The sequence below is a fragment of the Delphinapterus leucas genome, chromosome 20 (genome assembly GCF_059928025.1).
Source record: "Delphinapterus leucas isolate spDelLeu-1000000601 "Yukka" chromosome 20, BTC_Dleu_Yukka2, whole genome shotgun sequence".
Taxonomy (NCBI): domain Eukaryota; kingdom Metazoa; phylum Chordata; class Mammalia; order Artiodactyla; family Monodontidae; genus Delphinapterus; species Delphinapterus leucas.
In genome coordinates this window covers 32,281,436-32,307,878 of record NC_143148.1, presented here as the reverse complement: position 1 = coordinate 32,307,878, position 26,443 = coordinate 32,281,436, and the positions used below count along the sequence as shown (strand labels likewise).

General features: G+C 44.1%; 1 protein-coding gene across 12 annotated transcripts in view; it reads right to left on the bottom strand.

The window, feature by feature from the left end:
* The window catches only part of BBS2 (Bardet-Biedl syndrome 2), a 136,085-nt gene that overhangs the window by 34,912 nt on the left and 74,730 nt on the right, over positions 1 to 26,443 (bottom strand). For 4 of the 12 annotated variants that reach the window (XR_016390978.1, XR_016390979.1, XM_089903086.1 and 1 more), the window contains exons 1-5: positions 12,679 to 12,921; positions 7,593 to 7,824; positions 3,056 to 3,177; positions 2,550 to 2,612; positions 1,659 to 1,736 (exon numbers count right to left, since the gene is read on the bottom strand). Coding sequence is in view for 7 of the 12 variants with exons in the window: in XM_089903086.1 (XP_089759212.1) it covers positions 1,659 to 1,736; positions 2,550 to 2,612; positions 3,056 to 3,177; positions 7,593 to 7,824; positions 12,679 to 12,795 (612 nt within the window). In the remaining 5 variants the exon portion in view is untranslated. Of the gene's footprint in view, positions 1 to 1,658; positions 1,737 to 2,549; positions 2,613 to 3,055; positions 3,178 to 7,592; positions 7,825 to 12,678; positions 12,924 to 26,443 lie in introns of those variants that run through there. The other 8 variants (XR_016390981.1, XR_016390980.1, XR_016390982.1 and 5 more) reach the window with 3 other exon arrangements.

Below are 26,443 nucleotides of genomic sequence, written 5' to 3'. Positions count from 1 at the left end.
CACGCAGGCTTCAGTAGTTTTGGCACGTAGGCTCAGTAGTTGTGGTTCATGGGCTCTAGAGCACAGGCTCAGTAGTTGTGGCGCACGGGCTTAGTTGCTCCGCGGCATGTAGGATCTTCCCGGACCAGGGCTCGAACCCGTGTCCCCTGCATTGGCAGGCGGATTCTTATCCACTGCGCCACCAGGGAAGCCCCAATTTACTACAAATTTGAATGAAAGGGAAATGGTAATGCAGGACACAGCACCTACAGGTCAGTGATTCTCAAGTTGTTTTTTTAACAGGGTGGTGGCAACCCCCTTCAAGAATCTAATGAAAGCTAAGGATCTTCTCTCTAGAAAAGCACACATTAAACACATACACATAAACAAAACCGCCCCCATGACGACACACATCTTCAGACTGTTGCTTTTGGCACTCACTTCTCCCCTTCATTTTCCTCCATCCAAAGCTATTAGTTTACAACCATAATAACTAAGACTGCATAAAAAGTATAGTAAGTCGAAGTAAAAATCTATAATAAAGGTAAACCAGTTAAAATCATTGATAACACTTTTATATATCAATATGCAGGTTTTGCTTTGTGGTCTCCCTTTTGTAGTCAGGGAAATAGAAGCCTGACATCCCTAGACAGCTTTGTAAGTGGCGAGAAGCGAGGATGAGTAGCCAAGGTGAGTTCTGAGGCTGGTGCCCTCAAGCTTTTCTGATACAGATTCCCAAGCACCACCTGATTCAATTTTGCACAGTCCCATCATTTTGATCTCCAAGACTTCCTTCTGTTGTTTTTTTTTTTTTCTGTCCATTTACAATGGTCACAGCCATTGCTCCTTTATCCCTTTCTCCTTCCTTAATTCAGAATATCCTAATTCTTTTTTCTGTTTCCATCTTGCCCAATCCTGGAAAACCAGCAGCAAATAAATATCCTTAGAATACCAAAACTACAAAGGATGAGAGTAATCTTCACTGTTTTTAAAAAAAAAAAAAAAACTCTTTAAGAAACATCTCAGGTTCAATTACATGAGTAATTCTAATCACAAAGAAACTAGTCAAGTTCTCTAACATCTGATTTCTAAGTTTACCTATAGAAATGTGCCTAAGAAGTACTTAATTTGAATTAAGAGAAAAAGTATAAAAATCTCATTTACACACTTTATTCAATATTCAACCCCATTTAAGACACATGAGGAGGAGGAGGCACAAAGCTTCAAATCCTGACCATATGCCACTTAACAGCCATGAGCTTGTGAGAGAAACTTAACAGGGAAACTTAACATGTTCCCTCATCTGTAAAATGAGAACTAATAATACCTTCATAACAGGGTTGTTGTAGGATGAGTAAGTTCAGTGCCTGGCATATTTCAGGTGCACAATAAATGGTTGCTATTATTATCAGTAGTATGTATTAGCTCATTAAAAGAAATACCTTTATGTGCTCAATAATTTTTCTCTATTTAATCAGTCTTTTCAAGATATATCTTGATAGATGATATTTAAAATGCTTCTTTCTCTGTAATGCACAACTCTGTTTAATCCCCACAGTTTTTACCCTAAAACTGTCTGGGTTGTGAGAAGATGTCCCAGCACTGTCCTTTAATGTTACATTTGACTATGCTAATCTGTCAAGGTTATCATAATTCTGATACCTTCTTACACTTCTTACCTCTGTTTCTGTCATTTCTGCCACAATCTCATCTTCTTTAAAAACTCGGATATCAAAATCCTCAGATCCAACAAGAAGCTGAAAGGAAAAAAATCATACATATTTAGTTCAGCAAGTGAGCACAGCAAAATTTCCAAAAATAAAACAAAAAAATCGCATGATACTTCGTATGTTCCTACAGCCACCCAGGAGTTCCAACTTCCCAGCAATGTGATGCTCAGAAAGGTTCCTTCCATTGAGAAGGTTCAGATTCAGTCAGTGAAGAAAAAGTGGTTACTGAAGATCCTGCCATGTGGGCTGCACCTCCTACCCAGAACAAGTTCTTTCACCAGGCACCTGAAAATGTTCTTCGTTTGGTGTCTGTCTGCCTGCAGGTGGAAGCCTTGTTTCAAAAGCCAGAGCCCAGTATCCGTGAACAAGTGGAGGGTAAGTCAATGCCCAACACAGTACTTCACGGGCTGCTCAAGAAGTTAATTTCTAGAGAAACCATTAGAATAGTTTAAAAAGGCTAAGAGCCAATCTCTAAAACTTTCAGATTCCTGAAAAAGTTGGCTAAAACTGAGAACTGGGTACAATTTAAAAGCATTGGAATCAAGTTATAAGACTGTGAATGTGACTGCGATCCCATCAAATGTTCTGCCTTCTCTCCCTGTCAGGTGTCTTTGAAACATCATGGTCTTGATCTCTGTATTAGACAAACACAAGTAAATTATTGTTGAAAAGAGAGGAGAAAGACGAATGAGGCCAGTTAGCTCATCATTTAGGCAACAGAGCACCAAAATCACCTGTGAGAAGCTAACAGCTCTCTCAACACTAATGTCACCGTCATGGGAAAATGTATGTACTCAGCTGAGAAGTATACACAAGTGAAGTATCTCCTCCCGCACATACCTCTTTCTTCCCATCACCATCAAAGTCACACAAGGCCAAGGAATGAACATTATCTCCAGTAACCTGAAAATAGAACCAAAATCATTACTATACCATCTTTTTTCACTTAATTCAAACACAGGAGCTACATGAAAGAGAGGATGATACAAACCACTAATTTAAAACTCTAATTACTCATATCCCTTTTTTTTTTTTTTTGAGAACAGGCTACGGACGCGCAGGCTCAGTGGCCATGGCTCACGGGCCCAGCCGCTCCGCGGCATACGGGATCTTCCCGGACCGGGGCACGAACCCATGTCCCCTGCATCAGCAGGCGGACTCTCAACCACTGCGCCACCAGGGAAGCCCTCATATCCTTTTTTAAAATGTACAGAATTATAAACATTGTTCTATTTTGTTTCTATTATTCATTACAGTTAGTGGTAAAAAACAAACAAACAAGACATAAAGAATATTAAAAGTAAAAACGTTTAAGAGTACTAAAGAGAGTATTTCGTTCTTCATACCGTCCAAAAGAGATCATTTCCTTCATGATCGAAACCCTGCAGAGCACAATTTCCACCAATAATTGCAAGAGGAGAGGAAATGTCTCCCAATGTCCCCAGCACAATTGCATTGGCCCCATCTGCTACCTAAGAAGGGAAAAAAGACAGAAACTCTCAAACACAATGCTGCACGGGCACACTGGAGATAACATATATCCCTCTTTTTATTTAGATACTCAGAGTCGTCTGTCATCATTTCTGAGAAGCCACATGGTCTCCTGAGAGGCAGGCCAGGGCTGTCCACTGAGGACTGCGTCTGTGGCTTATGCGTGCTCATGCAAGGATGAGCACAGACCCAGGATAAACTCAGGCCCTTGGTCTCTCACACTAACCTGCTACGATAACCTACTACAAAATCCCAGGCTCCCTTGGACCACCAGGTTCTAAAGGCCAAATTCCCCAGAGAATCAAGACTTATGCCTTTAAACACCCAAACTTTTGTAACCTATTTTAACTATTTTAGATGGAAATCTTTTTAATACTTATTACTCAGTTCTCTTACTACTGCTCTTTTTAATTGTAAAGTAAATTGTAAAGTACTAAAAACTACAAACACCTATAGACCCACCATCCAGAAATAATAAGTGTCTTGACTTCTTGAATAAAGTACATAAGCACAATTTAATTTATTTTTGGAAGATTCGAGGACATCTTTGTAAACACTGTTTATTGTATAGGAAAATAGTCCTTACTTACATAATCTTTAAGTAGGAAAACTATAAAAAATAGACTGGCTATAAAAGAAAGAAAAGAATTCATAAGCCAAAACTACTAACTGGTCAATCAATCAAGTTAAAAGGTAAAAAAAATAAACTGGGAAAAAATACTGCAATATATAGGACAAAGAGTTAATATTTCTTGTTAATAAGAGAGTTAATACAAAGTAAATAAGAAATGGGTAAACACACTCCAAGCAAAACTAAATAAATAAAAAGGAAATTCACAAGAGAAGAAATACAAATAGCCAACAAGTATGAAAAAATGTTCATTCTACAATACATCATTTTTCACTTTTCAGATTAGCAAAGATGAGACCTATTGTTCGTTAGGGTGTGATAAAACAAGCACTCTCATATTCTGAGGGGGAGGTGGGAAAACAGTAGTCTTTCTAGAGAGCAGTTTAGCAATATCTAACAAAAATTTCACTTAGAAAAGGTTTTTAACTCAGCAATTGTAAAGCTGAATTCTTGTGATCATTAATTTTATGTGTCAACTTGGCCAGGCCATGGTACCCAGATATTTGGTCAAACGTTATTCTAGACGTTTCTGTGAAAGTATTTTTTAGATGAGATTAACATTTAAATCAGTAGACTCCGAGTAAAGCAGATTACCCTGTAGAATGTGGGTGAGCCTCATCCAATCAGTTGAAGGCCTAAATAGAAAAAAGATTGACCTCCCTTGAGGAAGGAAGGATCCTGCCACCAGACTGCCTTTGGACTTGAGCTTCAGCATCAGTTCTTTCCTCTGTCTCTATCCTGCTGGCATACCCTGCAAATTTTGGACTTGCCAGCCTCCACAAGTGCATGAGCCAATTCCTTAAAATAAATCCATCTCCACTCCCTCTCTCTATATATATACACATCCTATTGGTTCTGTTTCTCTGAAGAATCCTAATACAGTCCTAAACTCAATTTCAGTCTTATACAAAAATACAACAGTATCTTTGTCACACTGAAATAGGCAAAGATTTCTTAGGACAGAAAGAGCACTAACCATTAAAGAAAAACTTGATCAGCAAGACTTCATCAAAATTGAAAACTTTTGCTCATCAGAAGATACCTACCTATTGGAATGAGCCACGTATTGAGAGAAAATATTTATTTTACATGAATCTGACAGAGAACTTGTACCCAGTATATCCAAAGACCATCTACGAATCAATAATACACCCAAACTACCAATAAAAAATAGGCAAAAGACTTAGATGATTCACAAAAGAAGACATACCAATAAAAGAAAAGCACAAGAAAAAGTGTTCTACATCACTGGTCACAAGGAAAATGCAAAATGAAACCACAGTAAGATACCACTTCACACCTACTAAAATGACTCAGATTACAAAGACTGGCAACACCAAATGCCGACAAGAAATGTGGAGCAAATGGAACTCTCACACATTGCTGATGGAAGTGTAAAACGGTACAACTACTCCTAGGTATTTACCCAAGATGAACTAAAACATATGTCCACAAAAAGACTAGGACAAAAATGTTTACAGCAATTTTATCCATAATTGCCCGAAACTGGAAACAACCCGGATGTCCATGCCACATGTCCATCAACAGAAGAATAAACAAATTGTAGCATATTCACACAATGGAATTACTATTCGGCAACAAAAAAGAACTACTGGTAGGGACTTCCCTGGTTGTCCAGTGGGTAAGATGCCATGCTCCCAATGCAGTGGGCCCGGGTTCGATCCCTGCTTGGGGAACTATAGCACACACACATGTAGCAACTAAAAGTCAGCATGCCGCAACTAAGAGCCCACATGCTGCAACTAAGAGCCCGCATGCTACAACTAAGACCTGGCACAGCCACAATAAATAAATATTAAAAAAAAAAAAAAGAACTACTGCTAAATGCAACAAGTATGATTCTCACAGACGTTAAGTGAAAGAAGCCAGACACCAAAGAGTACATTCTGTATGATTCCATTTGTATGAAGTTCAAGAACAGGGAAAACTAATCTAAGGTGACAGAAATCTAAACAGTGAATATCTATAGGGAATAGGAATTGACTGGAATGGGGCACAGCAAAATTTTCTGAAGTGATGAAAATGTTCTACTGGGTTGGCCAAAAAGTTGTTCGTTCCGGTTTTTCCATAAGATGCTTCCATAACACCCCCAATATATTTTTATTGGGGGGTGTTGATTACAGGGATCAAAACTCATTGAACTGACCACTTAAGGTTTGTGTATCTCACTGTATGTACATTTTACCTCAATAAAAAAATACTAAAGGAAAAAAACTGCATTTCTAAGAACTTACCCTTAGGAAATAATCAGAGAAGTTGGCAAAGATATATGCTTATGAAATTATCAATTGTAATAGAGAAACTACGGAAATAACATAATATGAAACAATATGGAAAGGGTTAAACAAATTTAACACAATGAAATACTATAGAGCCAATAAGAATAAAGCATGGATATATAGTAACTTCAATATAAAGTTCAATACAATACATATTATTTCTGAATAAAAAGGCCACATGTAATATCCAGGGAGTAGAAACAACCCAAATGTCTATTAAATGATGAATGGATAAATAAAATGTTGTTTGTACATACAATGCAAAATTACTCATCCATAAAAAGAATGAAGTATGATGCATGTAACAAAATGTCCAGAATAGGGCTTCCCTGGTGGCACAGTTGTTAAGAATCCGCCTGCCAATGCAGGGGACACAGGTTTGAGCCCTGGTCCAGGAAGATTCCACATGCCGCGGAGCAACTAAACCCACGCATCACAATTACTGAGCCTGCGCACCACAGCTACTGAAGCCCACGTGCCTAGAGCCCGTGCTCCACAACAAGAGCAGCCACTGCAATGAGAAGCCCATGCACTGCAACGAAGAGTATCTCCCTTCCCCACAACTAGAGAAAAGCCTGCGCGCAGCAACGAAGACCCAACACAGCCAAAAATAAATAAATAAAATAAATTTATAAAAGAAAATGTCCAGAATAGGCAAATCTATGGAGACAGAAAGTAGACTGGTGGTTGCTTAAGGATGAGAGGCTGGGGGAAAATGGGGAGTGACTACTAATGGGTATGGGTTTTTTTCTGGAATAATGAAAATGTTCTATAATTGATTGTGGTGTAGTTACACAACTCTCTGAATAAAGCATTGAACTGTATACTTTAAATAGGTGAATTGTATGGTGTATGAATGATATCTTAATAAAGCTATTATAGAAAAAAAGTAAAAGGCTACATGTATATAGTATGATCCCATTTAAAAAAAATCACTCACAAATACTTAGTAAAAAGTCGGGATAACTCAATTCAAGAGTTAAGTGCTATTTCCAAATGAAGAAACCATGCGTAATTATTTTTATTTTGCTTCTATATCTTTTCTATAATAAATTTGGATTATCTGAGTATTAAAGTTGCAGTAGCCTGTAGATGGCAGGCTACAGTAAGTGCTCCTCCTAGAAACTACTATACTAAACTTTAATGCAAAGCCACCAGGAGACCTGTTTGCTGGCTCCCTGGCTGTTGGCAGAACTCTCAATGGCAAATCTTGACAGATGGTAGTAGCACAGATATACCTCCTGAGAGATAAACTGGAGTGTCAAAAACTGGTTGCCAACCATGACCAAATAAATGTCAAGTACACAAAGGAGATGTAAATGGCAAAATCCGCATGTTTTTTAACTACACTACAACAACCACATAAAAAACCAAAATAAATGTCTGATCTCTTTTAATCATAAAAAAGAAAAAGTGGACACTAATGGGTAATGGAAGTTTTATGGTTATAAAGGGGTATACTTGCCTCTCTGTAGAACAAATCTGAATTATTGTAGACATCATAAGCCAGAAGATTAGTCTGTGTCCCCACTAAAAGAGCATCATAGCCAAGTTCAGGGTTCAGTACTCCTGCAGTCAGGCAGCTGACTGCCTGGTTAATGTTGAGAAGTGAAACATCAGACTCCAGGGGGCTCTGGAAGACCCTGGATGCACTGAAATGCTGGCTCCGGGTATGAGGGTTGTGAATAAAAACCTAAAACAAAAACAGTTAATTACATTCCCTTAAAATACCAAAAATGTAAAATTAACATACATCTTTTTTAAAAAGACTCAGGTTATTAACAGATATCAACATTAACAAGAAGTGACTTTAATCACCTACAAAACTTAAAACGCCCATACACAGTTCTGTGCATGGCTGGCTTTCAATCACTGCAAACTGTGGAAACCCAGTGGTTCTTAGCCTTATAAAGAACAAGGTGATAGCCAAGATCTAGTTGTTGCTTCCCAGGGCAGCTTATATACTACCCACCGGTAGAGTGTTAAAGCACTCTTACAAACCATCCTTTTCCTGGTCAACCTACAGGAAGCTGCTACCAGCTACAATGTGATTGCTACACACGAAGATCAGAGAAAATAGAATAATAAACACTTTCTTTAGTATCTTCCATCCAAGCACCTAATTCACTTCCTAACCCTTAAAACTCGTAGGTAGTAGATTTTTCTTACAAACCTAAACTGAGTCACACAAAGCAAGCTTCTTGAAGGCTTTCATAGTCTATACTAGTAAGACAGAATTAAATAATTAGCTCAAAGTTAATGAATTTAGCAGTTTCAGCTGTCATAAATAATCATCTGAGTATCCCTACAAATCTTTAAATTTCCTTGGGCTTCTGTAAAAGGAGGTTTAGACTAAAACATGCATCTCAAGAGGGGTGATACTGCTCTCAAGACGGGTGGCTGGGTTTCGGGTGGGGGGCATCTTAGACATTAGAATGGCTTGTAGCCTCAAAAGGGTCTTTATAAAAACTGATATACTGCATATCTGTGGTATTAAAATTTCATTAGGGAAATTTTAATTTTCTGAAAAAAGCTCCATGGGAGGCAATATGGAAAAAAAGAAAAGGATGAGAAACCGCACTAGAGATGCCTTAAGCCCCTTCTAGTTCTAAAATTTGCTAACGTTAAATGAGCATTTCACCCCTTGGTATAAAACTGTAACCAGGCGAGGCCAGTCTGGTTGCTCCACTCAAAAGGCCAATACTCGAGAGACAAGCGTTGGTGGAAAGGGAAACTTTGCTTTACTCAAGAGGCCAGCAACCTGGGAAGATGGTGCACGAATGTCCTAAGACCACCTCCAAGGTGCCAGTTAGGAGACAAAGGTTTTAAAGGCAGTGTGAGGGAGGGATCCGCAGGGTGCATGAGCAGCTCGTGCACAATTCCTGGATTGGTTGGCAACAAGCTGAAGTTTCAAGCATCACCTATCTTCTGGCTTCAACCGGTCTGGGGTCTATGTGCTTGTGATCAGCAGTTTTCATCTGGTAGGAGTCTGCTCCCTGTAAAAACAGCTTAGGAATGTGTGTCAGACTTTTATAGCTTTCAGGGAACTGGGAGCTCCCCGTGACTCTTTATGGCTGATTTAGAGTCTAAATTGTTGCCAGTTTCCCAGCTCAACAGCTTGTTTCTCCATCTTCCCATTCCTAATAATTAACTCTTGAGCCAGCCTTCTGAGACTCAGGGCAGGCCTGGGAGACTAAAGCTTTTCTACAAACAAGAGGCAGGTAGAGGACATGGAGGGGAGGGGTCTGTCCTAGGAAGGCCCCATAGGGTCCAGCTTGGTTACAATGCCTGCTTTTCTTTGATAATCCTCAATCCTGAGGAGGGACAGGTGTGGAACAAGAAAGGAAACAAAGCTTGGGATAGAGAAGTTAATTATAAACTCAGCAGAGGAACTCAGTTTTAGGAGACTCGGTTTTAAATCCAAGCAGGATTAGTTTTAAATTATTATCTAAACAAGGTAACCTATTCGACAAAAAATAATTTTTAAAAGATTGTTTAGAAACATATAGTGTGTGTAGCTACTTAATATTGCTTCATGTTCTCATTTGTGTAATACTTTACAACATGCTTTTATAAACATTACTGCATTTGGTCCTCACAACAACATTTGGTCCTCCTGATATACAGAGGAGGTCAGAAGGGTTAAGGCCCTTTCCCAAGGTCTCACCACTGATAAGTGACAGGGCTAAGATGCAAGCCTGGTGTCTGGCTCCAGTAATCTCTAGCCACATCTTACTTCCTTTTATAACAGTTCTGAACAAAAGAATTCTTACAGAGTCTTCTAGTAATTAGACAGGCTGAGAAAGAACTGGAGGAAAAATAACCTGTGGACTTCATGTTCACTGTTATTGGGATGAAAAGAGTTTGGAGGTTGCTGTCATGAGCAAGAGTCCCAGAAGTCTGGTTTCTTCCTAATTCCCCTCCTGCTGTTTGTTCTCTACATACAGCAATCAGTGCCCTGGAGACTCACCTGTCCCTCAGGCTCAGTCACACAACAAACAGATCATTCCCAGTGCCTTCAGCCAAAGGACTGGCTGAAGTTCACATATCTGTTCTGGCTGAGGGGGTGTTGCTGACAATATAAATTCCAACTAGGCCCTCCAATTCCATGGTGAGAGGAAACCTGTCCCCTGATGAACTAATGTTCATCCTGCAAGAAACCCCTTTTTAAAACATCCTTGCTCAGGTTCAGAGACCAGATCCCAATAAGTCAGCCCCCCATTCACAACAGAGTCCCACTGAAAATGACAAAATCCTGTTTCTAGAGACACGGACCCCGACAGTCAAGGAGGGCTTTGGCCTTACCTGCAATGTTTGTTTTTAAAGGAAAATATATTTGTGTATTATTTGGATCATAAAATAGTACCAATTTTTTCTTTAAGTCTAAAGATAAAAGATCAGGTCAGAACTTCAGATTTGTTTTTGAAGTTCTGAATATAAAGTGTCCAATTACACAGGACATAGGAACTTCTCTCTCTCTCCCTTTTTTTCCCCCCATCTTCAGAAAGAGACTTAGAGTCAAGCGTCCCTGCCTCCCACTCCAGGTCACATTCTAGTGAAAGTGGTTCCATAGAAACCTCTGCTTCATCTTCCCGCTTCCACCCCTATACTCCCCTCCCTGCAGCTCCCCTCCCTCCAGCCAGTAATCCTTTATCTAAAACCTAAACCGAATCCCATCACGCACTTTATTAAAACCAAGGTCTTTACGGTGGCCTACAAGGCCCTATATGATCCAGCCGCTGGCTACCCCACTGCTTCCCTCAATCCATTCCAGCCCCAGCAACTTTGTGTTTCTGGAACACACCAAGTATATCCCTACCTCAGAGCCTTTGTACTTGCTGATACACTTACTCCACCTATCTGCAGGGCTGGTTTCCTCATTTGCTTCAAACCTCTGATCCACAGTTATCAGAGGCCTATCTGATCACCCTGTCTAAAATAGCAATCTCCCATCACCCCCAACCCCTTACTCTGTTTTTCTCCCATGGAGACAGTGTGTGTGTTTCTGTTAACTATCTGGCTCCCCCTCTCAAAGTAACCTCCAAGGGGATGAGACTTGTCTGTCACCTTCACCCTTGTAACTGCAGAGCTAAGAACAGTGCCCAGCACATAGCAAGCCCTCAATAAATCAGGGGCTGAGCTAATATCAATGGGATCTTTTCAACCCACTTATGTAGCTGCTGTGCACCTACAGCAGAACCAATATGAATTTCTGGTATTTGTCAGTGCCTACTAACATCATTACGTACGAGGCTCTGTGCTAAATGCTTTCCTCCATCATACAACTTAATGAAAATGAATCATTACTTTTTACTTATGTATCCCAAGGTATGGCATATGAGAAAACATACAACATAGGTGGCAGTGTCTCGAAAACTGTAAATCATTATATAAATGTTAGCTTATTAAATCCACACTGGGTCAGAGAACATGCACTCTAATCTCATTTCTACCGCTTTCCAGTTGAACAGCCTCAAACATTGCTTTGAACCTCTCTGAACCATTATTTCTAATCAGTAAAGTGGGAGTAATAAGAAGAAAATAACAGCTAACAGTTAGTGACCACTGCCTATAACCGCATGACATGTATTAGTAGTAACTTACTTAATCCTCTTAGCAACCCTATGCGGTAGATACTAAGTACCTTGCTCAAGGTCATGAACTTAGTAGGTACCGGAGCCACAATCTACAACACCTGTGCTATATGGCAGCGGTTGGCAATTTAGCAAGGGTACTGAGATGATTAACGTAATAAGGCTTTGCACCTGTTAGAAGTTATTACGCTTGGCGTCATAGTATTCCATGGTTTGGGGGCATGCCTCCATCAACACAGTTTCTTGATTTGCCTTGTCTGCTGTCCTTCTGGACTATAAGCTTTCTGAAAGTCAGGACTCCAACTTTATCTCTGAATCCCCAAGATCTAGCACGAAGGAGGTGTCCAGTAAGTCTGGTGAATGCTGAATGACCATATCTTTTTCGTCTCTGTGATTCCCACACCTTGCCCAGCACCCGGCACACAGTAAGCCCCTAAAAGGTACTTAGTAAATAAATTATAGGAAGAGATGTGACTGTACGTGGATAAAGATCGAAAGTGCAATTTTAATCACTTAAGTTAAGGGTCTTTGTGATTCCCGCCCCCCCCCCCCCGGAAAGTTGTTGGCTCTGAGAGGCAGTCTGAGATAACAGGAGTTCCAGAGCAAAGGGCAGAGGCCCTGGGCTCTAATCTGGGGTCTGCCATTACTGCTAACCCTGACCAAGCCATTCCCCCTCTGGGGTCTTCTCTTCCGTAAGCTCCCGGTCTATAGAGAGACACCAACATCGTTCAAGTCTAAGTGCCTGAAGACAAATTAACTGCTCAGAAAAGCCGTTCTGCGTGATTATTCATGATGTGTGCGCAGGATGGAGAGCTACGGAAGTTGCCGGGCAACCCTGGCTGGGGGAGGAGCCTGAGAATGAGGAGCTGGACAGCAAGGACCTAGCGGGCAGAGGTCGTGGGGACTCCAGGGGCCCGGGCCCCGTGCGGGTGGGAACTTGTGGGAGCGGTTACCTTGCCTGCTTGGGTAGCGGCCGCCAGGCACGGGTGAGTCCCGTCGTAGCGCCCTACGGCCACCATGCGGGGGCTGATTTTGTGGCGCAGTTTCAGGGTGAACACAGGCAGCAGCATGATGGCGACAGCTCAGGAGAAGAAGGCTAGTGGTCCGATACCGGTGCAGCGAAGCCGGCCTCACCCGCGGCGGTGAAGAAAGCAGGGACCAGGCCGGGCGGGAAACTGAGCGAGACTGAGCTGGACCCCGGCCACCGGCTTTTTCTGCGGCTGCGCAGGCCCGCCCACCTAGTTCTGCGGCTGCGCGTTCGGGCCTCAGGCTCGGCGGAGGCTGAAGCTGGGTCTCGGTGGTGGAGTCGTGTCTTTTGCAGCTGTAACTCATCCGCGTTGGATTCGACTCAACTAACAGGTCTGCAGTGGCGGTATCTGAGCCAGCGCACCCCTGGGGCTTCTAGCACTACAACCAAGCTGCTGCACCGTTGCAGACTACGCGCACGTCAACCACACTCCAAAGGGTCATTAATTAAAGAAACATGCCTTGAATGCCTACTCTTCCCCTTAGTTTAGCTGTTACGTTGATGTCCACAGTAGTTACTAAATATATAGACTCTTAAAAAAATGTTTTAAACTCTCACCTTTAAATGGTCCATGGTCCTTTGTAAGATGCTCTATAAATTTTAAATGCGAACACGAAAAATTGAAAAGTCATTAAACTTCTCGACATTCATTCAGATAATTTATGAGGGTTCACTATGTGTCAGGCACTGTTCTAGACAACAGAGGTATGGTAGTTAACATGAGACAAATCTCTACCCTCCTGGAGCTGACCTCCATTTCGGGGGAGACAAACACTAACTGAGAAATACATGTGGGAGGTCTTTTGGTAGTAAGTGGTAAGGAGGGAAGAGTGATAGAAGTTTGGAGGCAGTGCAGTTTTAAATAAGGTGGTGGGTAAGAGACCTCACTGAGAAAGTCACGTCCAGGCAAGAACCTGAAAGAAGTAAGGGAGTCAGTTTTGAGGAAGAGGGTTCCAGCAGAGGAAATTCAGGTGCAAAGGTACCGAGGGATCGCTCTGGCTGCCTTCTGGAAATAAACGGTTAGGGCTGAGGGACGAGATGAATGGGAAGCAACAGAGGAGGCTGAGAAGGAAGCCAAGTGAAGACAGTGTTGCCAGGAGTGTCAGCTGCTGTAGGTGGGTCTTGAAAGATGGGTTCTAGAATATTCTTGATATTTGCATTTTGTATTTACAGCCATACAAATGAGCATCTTTTTTCAAGCGTACTGGGGGTGGTCTGTGACTAGTTGTATTCTCTTCTGGAGATAATGTCAAAAGACTAAATTTGGGCTTCCCTGGTGGCGCAGTGGTTAAGAATCCGCCTGCCAATGCAGGAGACACGGGTTCGAGCCCTGGTCCGGGAAGATCCCACATGCCACGGAGCAACTAAGCCCGTGCACCACAACTATTGAGCCTGTGCTCTAGAGCCTGCAAGCCACAACTACTGAAGCCCACGTGCCACAACTACTGAAGCCCGTGTGCCTGGAGCCTGTGCTCCACAACAAGAGAGGCCACCGCACTGAGAGGCCCGCGCACCACAGCGAGGAGTGGCCCCCACTCACTGCAACTGGAGAGAGCCCACGCACAGCAACGAAGACCCAATGCAGCCAAAAATAAAATAAATTCAATAAATAAATTTATAAAAGACTAAATTTGAGGGCCTCGATGGAATGTAAGGCCTGAGCCAATAGCCCGATAAACCCCATCTGATAGGCCCTGCCTCTGACTTCTCCCAGCTCCTTTCTGCCCCAGTGTCTCTGCTTCACTGCCTAGACCCCACAGTCCTGTAGCACTTACCCAACCAGCCCTGTAATGGAAATTGCCCTGGGTCTGTCCTCCTGCCTTTTACCATCAGAACTTTGTGAGGTACCCTCCCCTCAGCCCCTAGACTCTGCCTCCAGGGAGGCATCAGCTCACTGAATCCACTCCATTTTGCTAATAGCTGATCACAAGGCTGACAGGCCACCCCTCCCAGGAACAGCTTATAAGGAATAAATCTCTAATAAAGGTCATCTCACGGTCTTCATTTTTCTGACAAACATGTGTTGAGGGTCTCTGTGTGCTAGTCAGTGTTCAAGTAGTTAGGGACACCATGGTACACAAGGAAGACATAATCTGTGCCCTCATGGAATTTACATCTAAGAGTGCATTCATTTGCTAATACACCACCATAACAAAATACCACAAACTGGGTAGCTTAAACAACAGAAATTTATGCAATCACAGTTGTAGAGGCTGGAAGTCCAAGATCAAGATGCCGAAACAATTGATTTCTCCTGAAACCTCTCTCCTTGGCTTGCTGCCTCGTCCCATGGTTGTCCCTCTGTGCATGCACCCTTCTCTGTGTGTCCAAATTTCCTCTTCTGGTAAGGACACCAGTCTGATTGGATCAGGGCCTACCCTAAGGACCTCATTTTAACATAATCACCTCTTTAAAGGTCCTAACTCCAGATAGGCGTGTTCTGAGTACTGGGTATTAGAACTTCAACAAATGAATTTGGGTGGAGGGGTACACAATTCAGCCTGTATCGAGGGGACAGGGAGAAACAGACACTGAACAGGAAAGCAAATAAGATCACTTTCTCTGATAAGGCTGATGTGCTGAGGCTCTGAAAAGGCTTTTCAGAGGAAGTGACATTTGAACCAAGAGCTTTATGACAAGAAAGTGTCAGCCATTAGAAGATGTGAGGGAAGGGCATTCCAGACAGAGGGAACAGCAAGAGCAAAGGCCCAGGCTGGGCACGTTTGAAGATCAGGAAGAAGACAAGGTGGCGGGAGCCTAGCAAGTGAGAAAGAGAGGCCAGGAGGGGCCACAACACACAGGACTGTGAGCCACACCAAGGAGCTTGGGTTTTAGTCTCTAGCAGGCAGACAAGTCCATGGCCTGCTGGATATCCACGTAAGGCTGGTCTTGGCCTCCATCCACCCGGTGAAGCCTCGCTCACTCAGTGTACTGCCTTGGGGGCCTGCAACTTTGCTTTCGCTCTTCCCAACAGGACAGTACCAGCAGCAGTGGCAGCCATCACTGACATTTAATGAGCATTTTCTAGGTGCCATTCTGAGTACTTTATACGGATCATCTCTCTTAATCCTCCCTATGAGGCAGATACCACTGTTATCCCATTTGACAGATGACAAAACCTTCCCAGAGTCACCTCCTCCCTTTATAACTCTTCACTGGTTCCCCATTTGCGGCCAAAGTAAGTTGAAGCCCTTTAACAGATTACACAAAGATCTCCAAGTTCTGACCACTGCTGGCCGCTGCAGCCTCTGCGTTTGCTGCCTCCTGCCTCAAGCCCAGTCCCTTCTCAGCTGCTTTCTTAACCTCTCCGCCTTTGCTCACACTAGCCCTCTGCCTGGAATGTCCTCACCCTCACCTCATAGGTTGGACAGCACCACTCCAGGGAGTCGTGTCTGACCATCTCTCTTACAGCAGCTACCACACTTGGGAGGTAGCCTCCCTTCCTCTCTGTGCTTTCATGGGTCCCCCAGCAGTCATATCATTCGCCATATTGGGGGTATTTGAGTCTTTGCATCACAACGCTAATTAGGAACAGCAATGGATTCCCCAGAAGGGTAGAGAATCCCCATCCTCCCTGCCAAGCACTGATCAGGGCAGGGACTTGGAGGCCTTCCAACCATGGCCAGGAGAGGCTGGCCTACAGTCTTCTCTACCTCTCACCACCCACTAGGAATCACTGGCTTTTCAGAGGGGACACATCTTCACATCAGGGAGATCTGAGGCTCCTGAGAACCCAAGACTTGGAGGGGAGGAGCTTGTGGGCTCCAGGTTGGCAGCATTCCATAGCAGGTGAGCCCACAAGCCTTGAGAACCTGCAGACCTGGGTTTAAATTCCTCCTCGGTCAATCACTAGTTGAGACTGGGGCCCATCATTTAGTCCTCATGCCCACATGTACTGAGTGCCTTCTCTGTGCCAGGCACTGGATGGACACACTGACTCACTGAATCCTCGCAGCCACCCTGTGAGGGAGATTCTGTCATCATCCCATTGTACAAGAGAGGAAACTGAGTCACGGGCAGTTTTATAACCTCAGTCCAAGGTCACACAGCTGGGAAGTGGCAGAACCAGGAGGGCTCGTCCAGGTGGTCTGGGCTCCAGAGCCTGAGCCGCTAACCACTGCACGTCCTGTCTCCTTCAGTCAACACCCCAAGCACCAGTGTCTCTTCTAGAAAAGAGAAAGATTAATAGCACTACTTCTGGGGAATGTTGCTGTGACAATTAGACCAACGAATATAAATAAACGACATGAAGCAACACCTGGCACTTAATAAGGGACCCCATAAATGGTTATTATCGTCGTTATTATAAGGTTATTATTATTACCTACAGCTGAAAAGGCTGCTTTTGACTTGTTAGGGTTGCTATTGTAATAAAGTTGGTGTCTTTTTTCTTTTCTTTCTTTCTTTTTTTTTTTTTTTTTTAGCAGGTAGCTTTGTTCCAAATATCCTCTCAGCACTGGGGTTAGAAAAACCAACCTCACTAGTCAAGGTCTGGTGGACTTAGTTGAGACCAAGAATTTAGATCCTGACTTACAGGGGCCATGCCTGCCACCTGCCTCTACCTCTGTGTCCTCACCTCGCCTATGCAAAGCACCCACACTAGAGGGTGTGCAGGTGTAAAGAACAGAGGCTCTCACACATTAGGACTCAGGATTAAAGGCCTAGACAGAGGCGGGGTGAGAGGGCCCCCAGGACCTGTGGCCTCCACTAGTCTAGTCATAGGGTTGACGTCTGGGAAGTGGACTGGGGCAGGGGAGCAGCTGGAGAAGAATTTTTGCCTTTACCTTTACGCACTGTGGTGTTGGCTGTTTTTATAGTGAGTTTGGTTTACTTTTGTAATTAACACATAAGCACAACTTGAAAGCAAAGGAGTGTGAGGGTGGGGACTGTCTGTGAACCTCAGAGATCCACAGCCTCTCCCCACCCATTGCCCCAGAACCTGCCGATAAAGGACCCCAGCTTTAAGTTTCCACAAACTTAAAGCGAGTGACCATTAGGCCATGGAGGGGCAGGGGCCGGGGACCACTGGGCAGAGCAGACGGCACAGAGCCTGGCTCTGTGAGAACGGTTCACAAGTAGCCCTCCCAGACGCTCCATCCTTCAATCTTTCATCACATAACTCCCTGGTAACTCTGGGATGCGTCTGCTGGGGGCCGTGAAGGTGAGGCCGTTCATGTTGTTCTCTTCTGTCAGCCCATTTCACACATGTGAAATGAGGAGTAGAAGACTCACATGCAAAGCCACTTCACAGCATGTCACTTATACAAAACAGGAACAGCTAACCTCTGGTCAGCAGACAGGGAAAAGCTAAATAATAATAATAGGAGCTAACATCTGTTGGACACTTGCTATGTGTCAGACTCTAAATTATTTACTTGTATTTTTATCTCACTTAATCCTCATAATAACTCTATGAGAGAGGTAATATTATTATCCCCATTTTACAGTTTGCACAGACTAATTTCAACTCCAATTTTCCTCTACTCCCCACCTTATTCCACCCCAACCTGCACATTTCACTGAACTGGTAGGAAATGCCATCCATCAGTGTTAGGTACCCCCCCCATCACCCACTTTACCACACCCCAACCTCAGAGACCCATCAGAACTAGGGAGGCCTACTGATGCCAGAAAATGGGGGGAGGGGTCTCCGACCCCCAGTCTCCTGTGGTTGCTGCCAATATCCTTGTCCAAGGTCTCAGTGGTTTCTTGTTTTGGGGGGTTCTCTGATACTTCCATAGGACTTGAAACGTCCTGGAGAGGCCAAAAATCCCAGCGCCCAGGGTCCCATATCCCTCGAAGCATCATTGCCTTCTTCTTGGGGCTCTTGCCACATCCCCAGGTGAGGCCGGGGTCCGCAATGGTGCTCAGATGCTTGTAGCTTAAGTCTGTGAGTAAGCTCAGGAAGAGATGCTGAAAGTCAGACTAAGTGAGAAACATATTAAAATGGAACTTTTTCATCAAAATTCATCAGCTGTACACTTAAAATAAGTAATTTTATGGTATGTAAATTATGCCTCTAGGAAGTAGCTTTTTTTTTTTTAACGTTTTGAAATCAAAATATAAGATCATGTCACTCCCTTACATAAAATCCTCCAATGGCTTCCCATTACAAGCTGAACAAAATCCAAACTTTTAACTTGGCCTACAGAACTCTGGTGTCTGTGAATCATCCCAACACACCTCATGGGCTTTTTTTTTATTTTTTTTTTGCGGTACACGGGCCTCTCACTGTTGTGGCCTCTCCCGTTGCGGAGCACAAGCTCCGGATGCGCAGGCTCAGCGACCATGGCTCACCGACCCAGCTGCTCCGCGGCATGTGGGATCTTCCCGGACCGGGGCACGAACCCATGTCCCCTGCATCGGCAGGCGGACTCTCAACCACTGCGCCACCAGGGAAGCCCCCTCATGGGCTTTTGCACTTACAGTTCCCTCTGCCTGGAATGCTCAGCCCCCAGATCTTGTCAAGCCTGTCTCCTATGTGTCAATCAGATCTCAGCTCAAAGCTCCCCTCCTCAGAGAGACCTGCCCAGTGCCCCAGCCCTCGCTTGCTCCATCTCTCTCACTCTCACATCATTCTGCTTTATTTTCTTCAAAGTGTTTCTCTCTTTCTGAGATGATCTTCTTTATTTATTTCTTCACTTGTTTTTTTTGTCTCTCCACACTAGAATTCAAGTGTCTTGCCCACTTTTGGTAGGGGAGCCCAGTACCTCCCTACCCCCACCTCAAGAGAAAGAAAGAGAAATCAGGCAGATGGAGGTCAGCGTATTACTTTTTCCTTTGTGAGAAGTGATAATGGAGGGACTTCCCTGGTGGCACAGTGGTTAAGAATCCGCCTGCCAATGCGGGGGACACAGGTTCAATCCCTGGTCCGGAAGTATCCCACAGGCCGCGGAGCAACTAAGCCCGAGTGCCACAACTACTGAGCCTGCGTGCCACAACTACTGAAGCCCGCGCACCTAGAGCCCATGCTCCGCAACAAAGAGTAGCCCCCACTTGCCGCAATTAGAGAAAGCCCACGCGCAGCAACGAAGACCCAACAGAGCCAAAAATAATAAATAAATTTATTAAGAAAAAAAAAGAAATGACAATGGAGAATGTGACTTCTATTTGCCAGAAAATGGGCTTCCTAATCCTGAATGCCAGAATCAGGAGATTTGTTCATCATTGGAAAACTACAGGCCAAGTCCTGGGAGGCAAGCCTCTTTCACCACCCTTGGGGGAATAGGCAGGCCAGCTCCCGGGGGGCGGCTGAGCTGCACACCCCAGGAGACAGGGCAGAGCAGCAGGAACAAAGGACACCAGGACTGTCATGCAATGTTCTTGCTGCCTCCGCAAAGGATACTCCAGCCTAACGTCGTCCAAGTGTCTTCAACAGTTCCTGGCACATAATGGATAATACTAAATATTTGGTGAATGAATGATGTCTATGCAAATATGTCAACATTCACGTCTTTAATAACTCACTTGGCAGGACTTACTAAACCACCTTACAGTTCCTTCCACCCGGAATGCTCAGCCCCCAAAGCATTTCAAGCCTGACTCCCATGTGTCAATCAGATCTCAGCTCAACGCTTCCCTCCTCAGAGAGGTCTGCCCGGAGCCCCCATCTCTCTCTCTCTCATGACCCTGGTCCACTCTGTAGGACCGGCTGACATAACTTCTCCCCACTGAAAATTTCAAAGCAGACTGTATGGTTTTGTATTACTGGGCATTGAGAAGTGACGCCTCTTCCTTTTTCTTATTTTGTACCATGACACCCACAAGACCATGCTTGACATTCTGGGCATGATCTGAGCACGATTCATGATTCTGGGTGAGCCCGAGGCTCCTGAAGCGAAGAAGGGAAGCCATGAGGGAATGCTTACCATTTGCACACATATGAGGACCAGAGTTATTATTTTGTAGAGAAACAACAATAAAGCAATGCTTTAATGCATCACATTCTCAGTTATTCAAAGACTTAGTAAGTTACATTTAAAGACCCTTTAAGAAAGTAAAGATTTTTGTCTAGCAGGATTCAAATATTATAACAGCCTTGTCAAACAATTCGCTCAAAGAAACAGATTTTGATTAATTTTTGTTGATGTTCTTCTAGTACTCTCTGGCTTTAAGCATAAGCTTCTGATTTTGAAATCCTTATGTAACTTACATGACTTGTGATTTTTTTTTTAATCTGCAAATCTACTCGCCTTAATCTTTCTGTTGTTGTGATTGATGAAAAACTACTCCCACTTTCATCTCCACCTGCCAAGCCCATGGTGGCAAATGGTATTGATTGATGGGGAGGCGTGACCAGAGATGAGCTGACAGTGACAAGTCAGCTCTGCCAGGACAACGAAGACCCAAGAGTCTTCAAGTTACTTTGAAATTAGAGGAGGCCACACAGGATGCAGGAAGCCCAGAATCCAAGGAGAAGAGGAAGCGGTTCCTGGCCCAGACCACCCCCAGGGTTCAGATCAAAGCTGATGGCTGGAGTCTGTCACAGTTTCCAAGGAGTGTGCTCTTTATAGCCTCCTGGAGCCATACATGGGTGTGGGCATGGGTGTGGGCACTGGACGCTGGCTAAGGCTTGTCTCAGCTTTCATAACCACCTATTTGGGCAGGAAGACAACCTCTGGGGCAACTGGTCTGGAAAGTTTGAGTTTTTCTACCTTCTTAGGAGCTCCTGTAGCTGAAAGCAGTGTGCAGCCTTGCAGATCTGAGCATTCTTTTTTTAATATTTATTTATTTATTTGGCTGCGTCAGGTCTTAGCTGCGGCAGGTGGGATCTTTCCTTGTGGCGCGCAGCCTTCTCTCTAGTTGTGGTGGGCAGGCTCCAGAGTGCGCGCGGGCTAGTAGTTGCAGCACGTGGGCTTAGTTGCCCCATGGCAAGTGGGATGCTAGTTCCCCGACCAGGGATCAAACCCGCGTCCCCTGCGTTGGCAGGTGGATTCTGAACCACTGGACCACCAGGGAAGACCCCATATCTGAGCATTCTATCTTCAGGGAGCAGAGCAAGCTGAAGGGAACTCCAAGTTCCATTTCTACAATCATGGCATTTCCCAGTAGGAAGAGGCCAGAGAGATCGCCAGCCCGGGCTTCTAACCAAGGCAAGAATCACCATCCAGCCCCTATTTGAATACTCCCCGTGATTGAAGGGCTTATGACTCACATGGAAGCCATTACATTGGAACACGTTTCTCAGAAATCTCTTACTTATATTGGGTCATGTATCCATCTCTCTATAGAAATAGACAGATTGACCTCATCACTATACCCATGTGGGATCCTCAGGTGTTTGAAGAATTATCATCTTCCCTCCATGGCTTCTTTATGCTGAACACCCCCAGGTGGATCCTTCAAGGGTTTGGGAGTTTGGGGGGATGAAATTCCTAGTTCCTTTACCTACCTGGACACACTTAACCATTACTTCTTCCTTAAGGAGGCTGCTTTGAGAGGAACTTTAAAGCAGATGTGACGTATTGTGAACCCTCTCCTCCTACACACACAGACGTCCTTTCCCTCCACGTGCCTCAAGCTCCCAGGGACAAGGCCAAGGCGATAACAGCAGTACCACACAGAGAACAGGGGTGTCAGGCAGCCGTGAAATTCTCCAACAGCAACACCAGGAAATAAAGATCAGGGCTATTTTTTTGAAAAATAGACAAAAGCAAATGACCAGAGTGCTAAGGCTTGATGGGTCCCTGCAAGACACAGAAGACATGCTCAGCTGGGATGGCGAGAAACTGAATGACGGTGTGGACAGGACTTGGGAAACAAACACGGGAAAAGGAGGCACCTGTTACGGGCTGAATTGTATCCTCCCTGCCCCACCAAAAAAAGGTATGTTGGATTTCTAACCCCCAGTGCCTCAGAATGTGACCTTATTTGGAGCTGGGGTCTTTGCATAGATAATCAAATTAAAAGAGGTCATTAGGGGCTTCCCTGGTGGCGCAGTGGTTGAGAGTCCGCCAGCCGATGCAGGGGACGCGGGTTCGTGCCCCGGTCCGGGAAGATCCCACATGCCGCGGAGCAGCTGGGTCGGTGAGCCATGGTCGCTGAGCCTGCGCATCCGGAGCCTGTTCTCCACAACGGTAGAGGCCACAACAGTGAGAGGCCTGCGTACCGCAAAAAAAAAAAAAAAAAAAGAGGTCATTAGGATATCATAATACAATATGACTAGTGTCCTGGGAAGACGGGGAAATCTGGACACAGACACATCCAGAGAGAACGCCATGTGAAGGTGAAGGCAGAGATCAGGGTGATGCTTCTACAAACCAAGAGGCACCAAAACTGGGCAGCAAACCAACAGAAACTAGGAGAGAAGCATGGAACAGATGCCTCTCTCAGAGCTCAGAAGGAACCAACCCCGCCAATACCTCAATCCCAGACTTCTAGCCTCCAGAACTATGAGACAATATGTTTCAGCTGTTTAAGCTCCCCAGTTTGTGGTACTTTGTTATGGCAGCCCTGGAAAATGAATACATCACCTCTAGGCCTAAAGACACAAGGGAAGGAAACTACGTCTCAGGAGCCCAGTGAGGGTGCGCCTGGCAGGAGCCGTATTCATAGAGATGGCAATGCCATCAGGGAGCCAAGCAATTAAGACCCCCACTGCTCTCACCCCATCCACCAAGTCTCCTGCAGCACCTAAGCCAGTGGAAGCCGTCAGGTAAGGGCGGTGGGAGATACACATGGAGAATCTACCTACCAGGGGGCGTTGTCCACACTTCTCTTGGGACCTATCTATGTGGGATCCTCAGCTCATAGAGCAGGAAGGGAATTCAGGGGTACCTAATCCAACGCTTTTATTTGACCCCCAAGGAAACCAAGTCTCAAAGAGGGGTGTAGCAATGCTGCCAATTAAATGCAAAGACTAAAATTCAACCCTCTGGATTCTGAGTCATGCAGTCCTTCTGAATATCAGGGCTGCTTTTGGTTTTATTGCTGTTGTCTTGTCCTTTGACTCGCATACCCTAACCTCTTTAGCACAATGTCTTTTTTAAAATGCTTATTTCTGATTTGAATAGGTAATACTTTGATACCATAACAAATTAAAATCTATCAAAGCATATGCAGAAGGATGTGTACAAATTGGAATCCTTGCGCACTGCTGATGGAAATGTAAAGTGATGTAGCCACTATGGAAAACAGTATGATGATTCCTCAAAAAATTAATCATAGAATTACCATATGATCCAGCAATTCCTCCCCTAGGTATATATCCAAAAGGTTTGAAAACAGGTATTTAAACATGAATGTTCATGTTTAATAGCAGCATTATTCACAATAGCCAAAAGTGGCAACAACCCAAGTGTCTACCAATAGATGAATGCATAACTAAGATGTGATAAGTATGGCTATATGTGATAATATACGTCTGAACATTATTTGGCCGTAAAAAAGAATGAAGTACCAAAACATGCTACAACATGGAGGAACCCTGAAGACATTATGCTAAGTGAAATAAGCCAGACCCAAAAAGACAAATATTATATGATTCCACTTACATAAGGTACTAGAATAGACAGATTCATAAAGAGAGAAAGTATAATAGAATAAAGGTTACCAGGGGCTGGAGGGGAGGAAAGAATGAGGAGTTAGTGTTTATTTATTTATTTTTTAAATTAACACTTTTGCTCTTTATTTTTTTTAATTTTATTTTATTTATTATTTATTTATTTATTTTGGCTGCACCAGGTCTTAGTTGTGGCGCGTGGGAACTTTAGTTGCAGCATGCGGGCTTCTTAGTCGCTACATGCGGGCTCTTAGTTGCAGCATGTGTGATCTAGTTCTCCAACCAGGGATCAAACTCAGGCCCCCTGCATCGGGAGCACGGAGTCTTAACTGCTGGACCACCAGGGAAGTCCCGGGGAGTTAAGAGTTTAATGGGTATAGTTTCTCTTTGGAATGATGAAAAAGCTCTTAAAAAGTGGTGAGAATTACACAGCACCGTGAATGTGCTTAATGCTACTGAATTGTATGCTAAAAATGATAACATTTATGTTATGTATATTTTACCATAATAAAAAATATATATATATTTTAAAAGTGTCATACAATAAAAAGGAAGTCCCCCTCTCACCCCCATCCTCGCCACCAAAATCCACTCCCTGGAGACCTCCCTGAGACCAATTTCCTGGGTCTCCTGAAGAGGGTCTGTGACTACATAGGTAAGTCCTCTCTTCCTATGTATACCCCTCTCCCTAGCTTTTGTTTTCTCCATAAACGGTAGCATACTAGACTCAGGGTTTTATATTTTGCTTTTTGCACTTAACAATATGCTTTGGAGAGCATCCTCATTTTCCTTTTAAGACCACAGAGGGTATTCCTGCGCAAGGCCTTTTACACAGAAAGTGTTCACATAACATTTGAAGAGGACAACATTTGCATTTGAATAAGGCACAATGTCTTCACTCCAGAGAATGAATTAGGAATGAGAGAATTTGAGAAACCTGCCGAGTATATAATGAGAGGTGAGGATATAGTCTTTTCAGTTCAGCTTAACAAATATTTATGGGGAATTCCCTGATGGTCCAGTAGTTAGGACTCCACGCTTTCACTGCCAAGGGCCTGGGTTCAAACCCTGATCGGGGAACTAAGGTCCTGCATGCCACGCAGCGCAGCCAAAAAACCTTCCCCCCGCAAAAAAACAAACAAACAAAAAACCCCACGAATATTTGTGGAGGCCACACCAGGAAAAAGGTCCTTTATGAGATGCTGGTATAATAATAGTCAACAGCTATGAAACTCCTACCATGTGGCAGCTTCTGTCCTACACACGTTAACTTATCTAATCCTCAACCTTATGATGTAGGTGCTATTATCAATGATTTCCATCTGTCAGGTCAGTACTCCCAGGCATGAAGAGGTAAGTGACTTGCCTAAGATCACATAGCTAATGAAAGACAGAACTGGGACTGCACCCACACAGTGGGCTCTAGGGCCCTTGTTCTTGTTCACTACGGCCCGCTGCCCTGCTGCCTCTCAGGCACACAAACATTTATGGAATTTCTCGCCAGGCCCTGGGCTTCCTCCCCAGAGAGATATAATGATGCCTTTGACAAAAGCCCCAAGCTCAGAGAGTTAATTGAAACAGGGGCACAGTTCACCCTAATGCAAAACAGAGAACTAATCGGTGTTAAAAGAGAAGAACATATGGAATGTTCTGGAAGTTAGAGGGGGGATGATGAGGAACCTCGAAATGCCCCATGAAGGAAGTGGTGTCTGGCTCTGAAAGGAAGCAATGTTTATGGAGCAGCTGTCCCACACCAGATGCTTGATACGCTGAGTGCTTCCAACAACCTTACTATCACCCGCATTTCATAGGTGAAAAAACCTGAGGCTCCCAGAGATGCTTTAAAGGGGTGAAGGGACTTCCCTGGCTGTCCAGTGGTTACGACTCCGCGATTCCAATGCAGGGGGCACAGGTTCGATCCCTGGTGGGGGAACTAAGATCCCACATGCCATGCAGCACGGCCAAATAATTTAAATAAATAAATAAATAAATGCTTAGAGGAGCTGATTGTTTGGGGATTTTCTTCCAAGGTGATAAATATTATTTTTAAAACAGTGGGGGTGAAGCCAGGATCCTCTCCCAGGCTGGTCTCTAGGGTGGGGTCTGGCCACCAGCCTGGCAGGGTGTTCCCGATGCCACTGACATCAGCCCTCCTCTGTAGGGATATGTGGGATCTTGAGTCAGCTTGGTG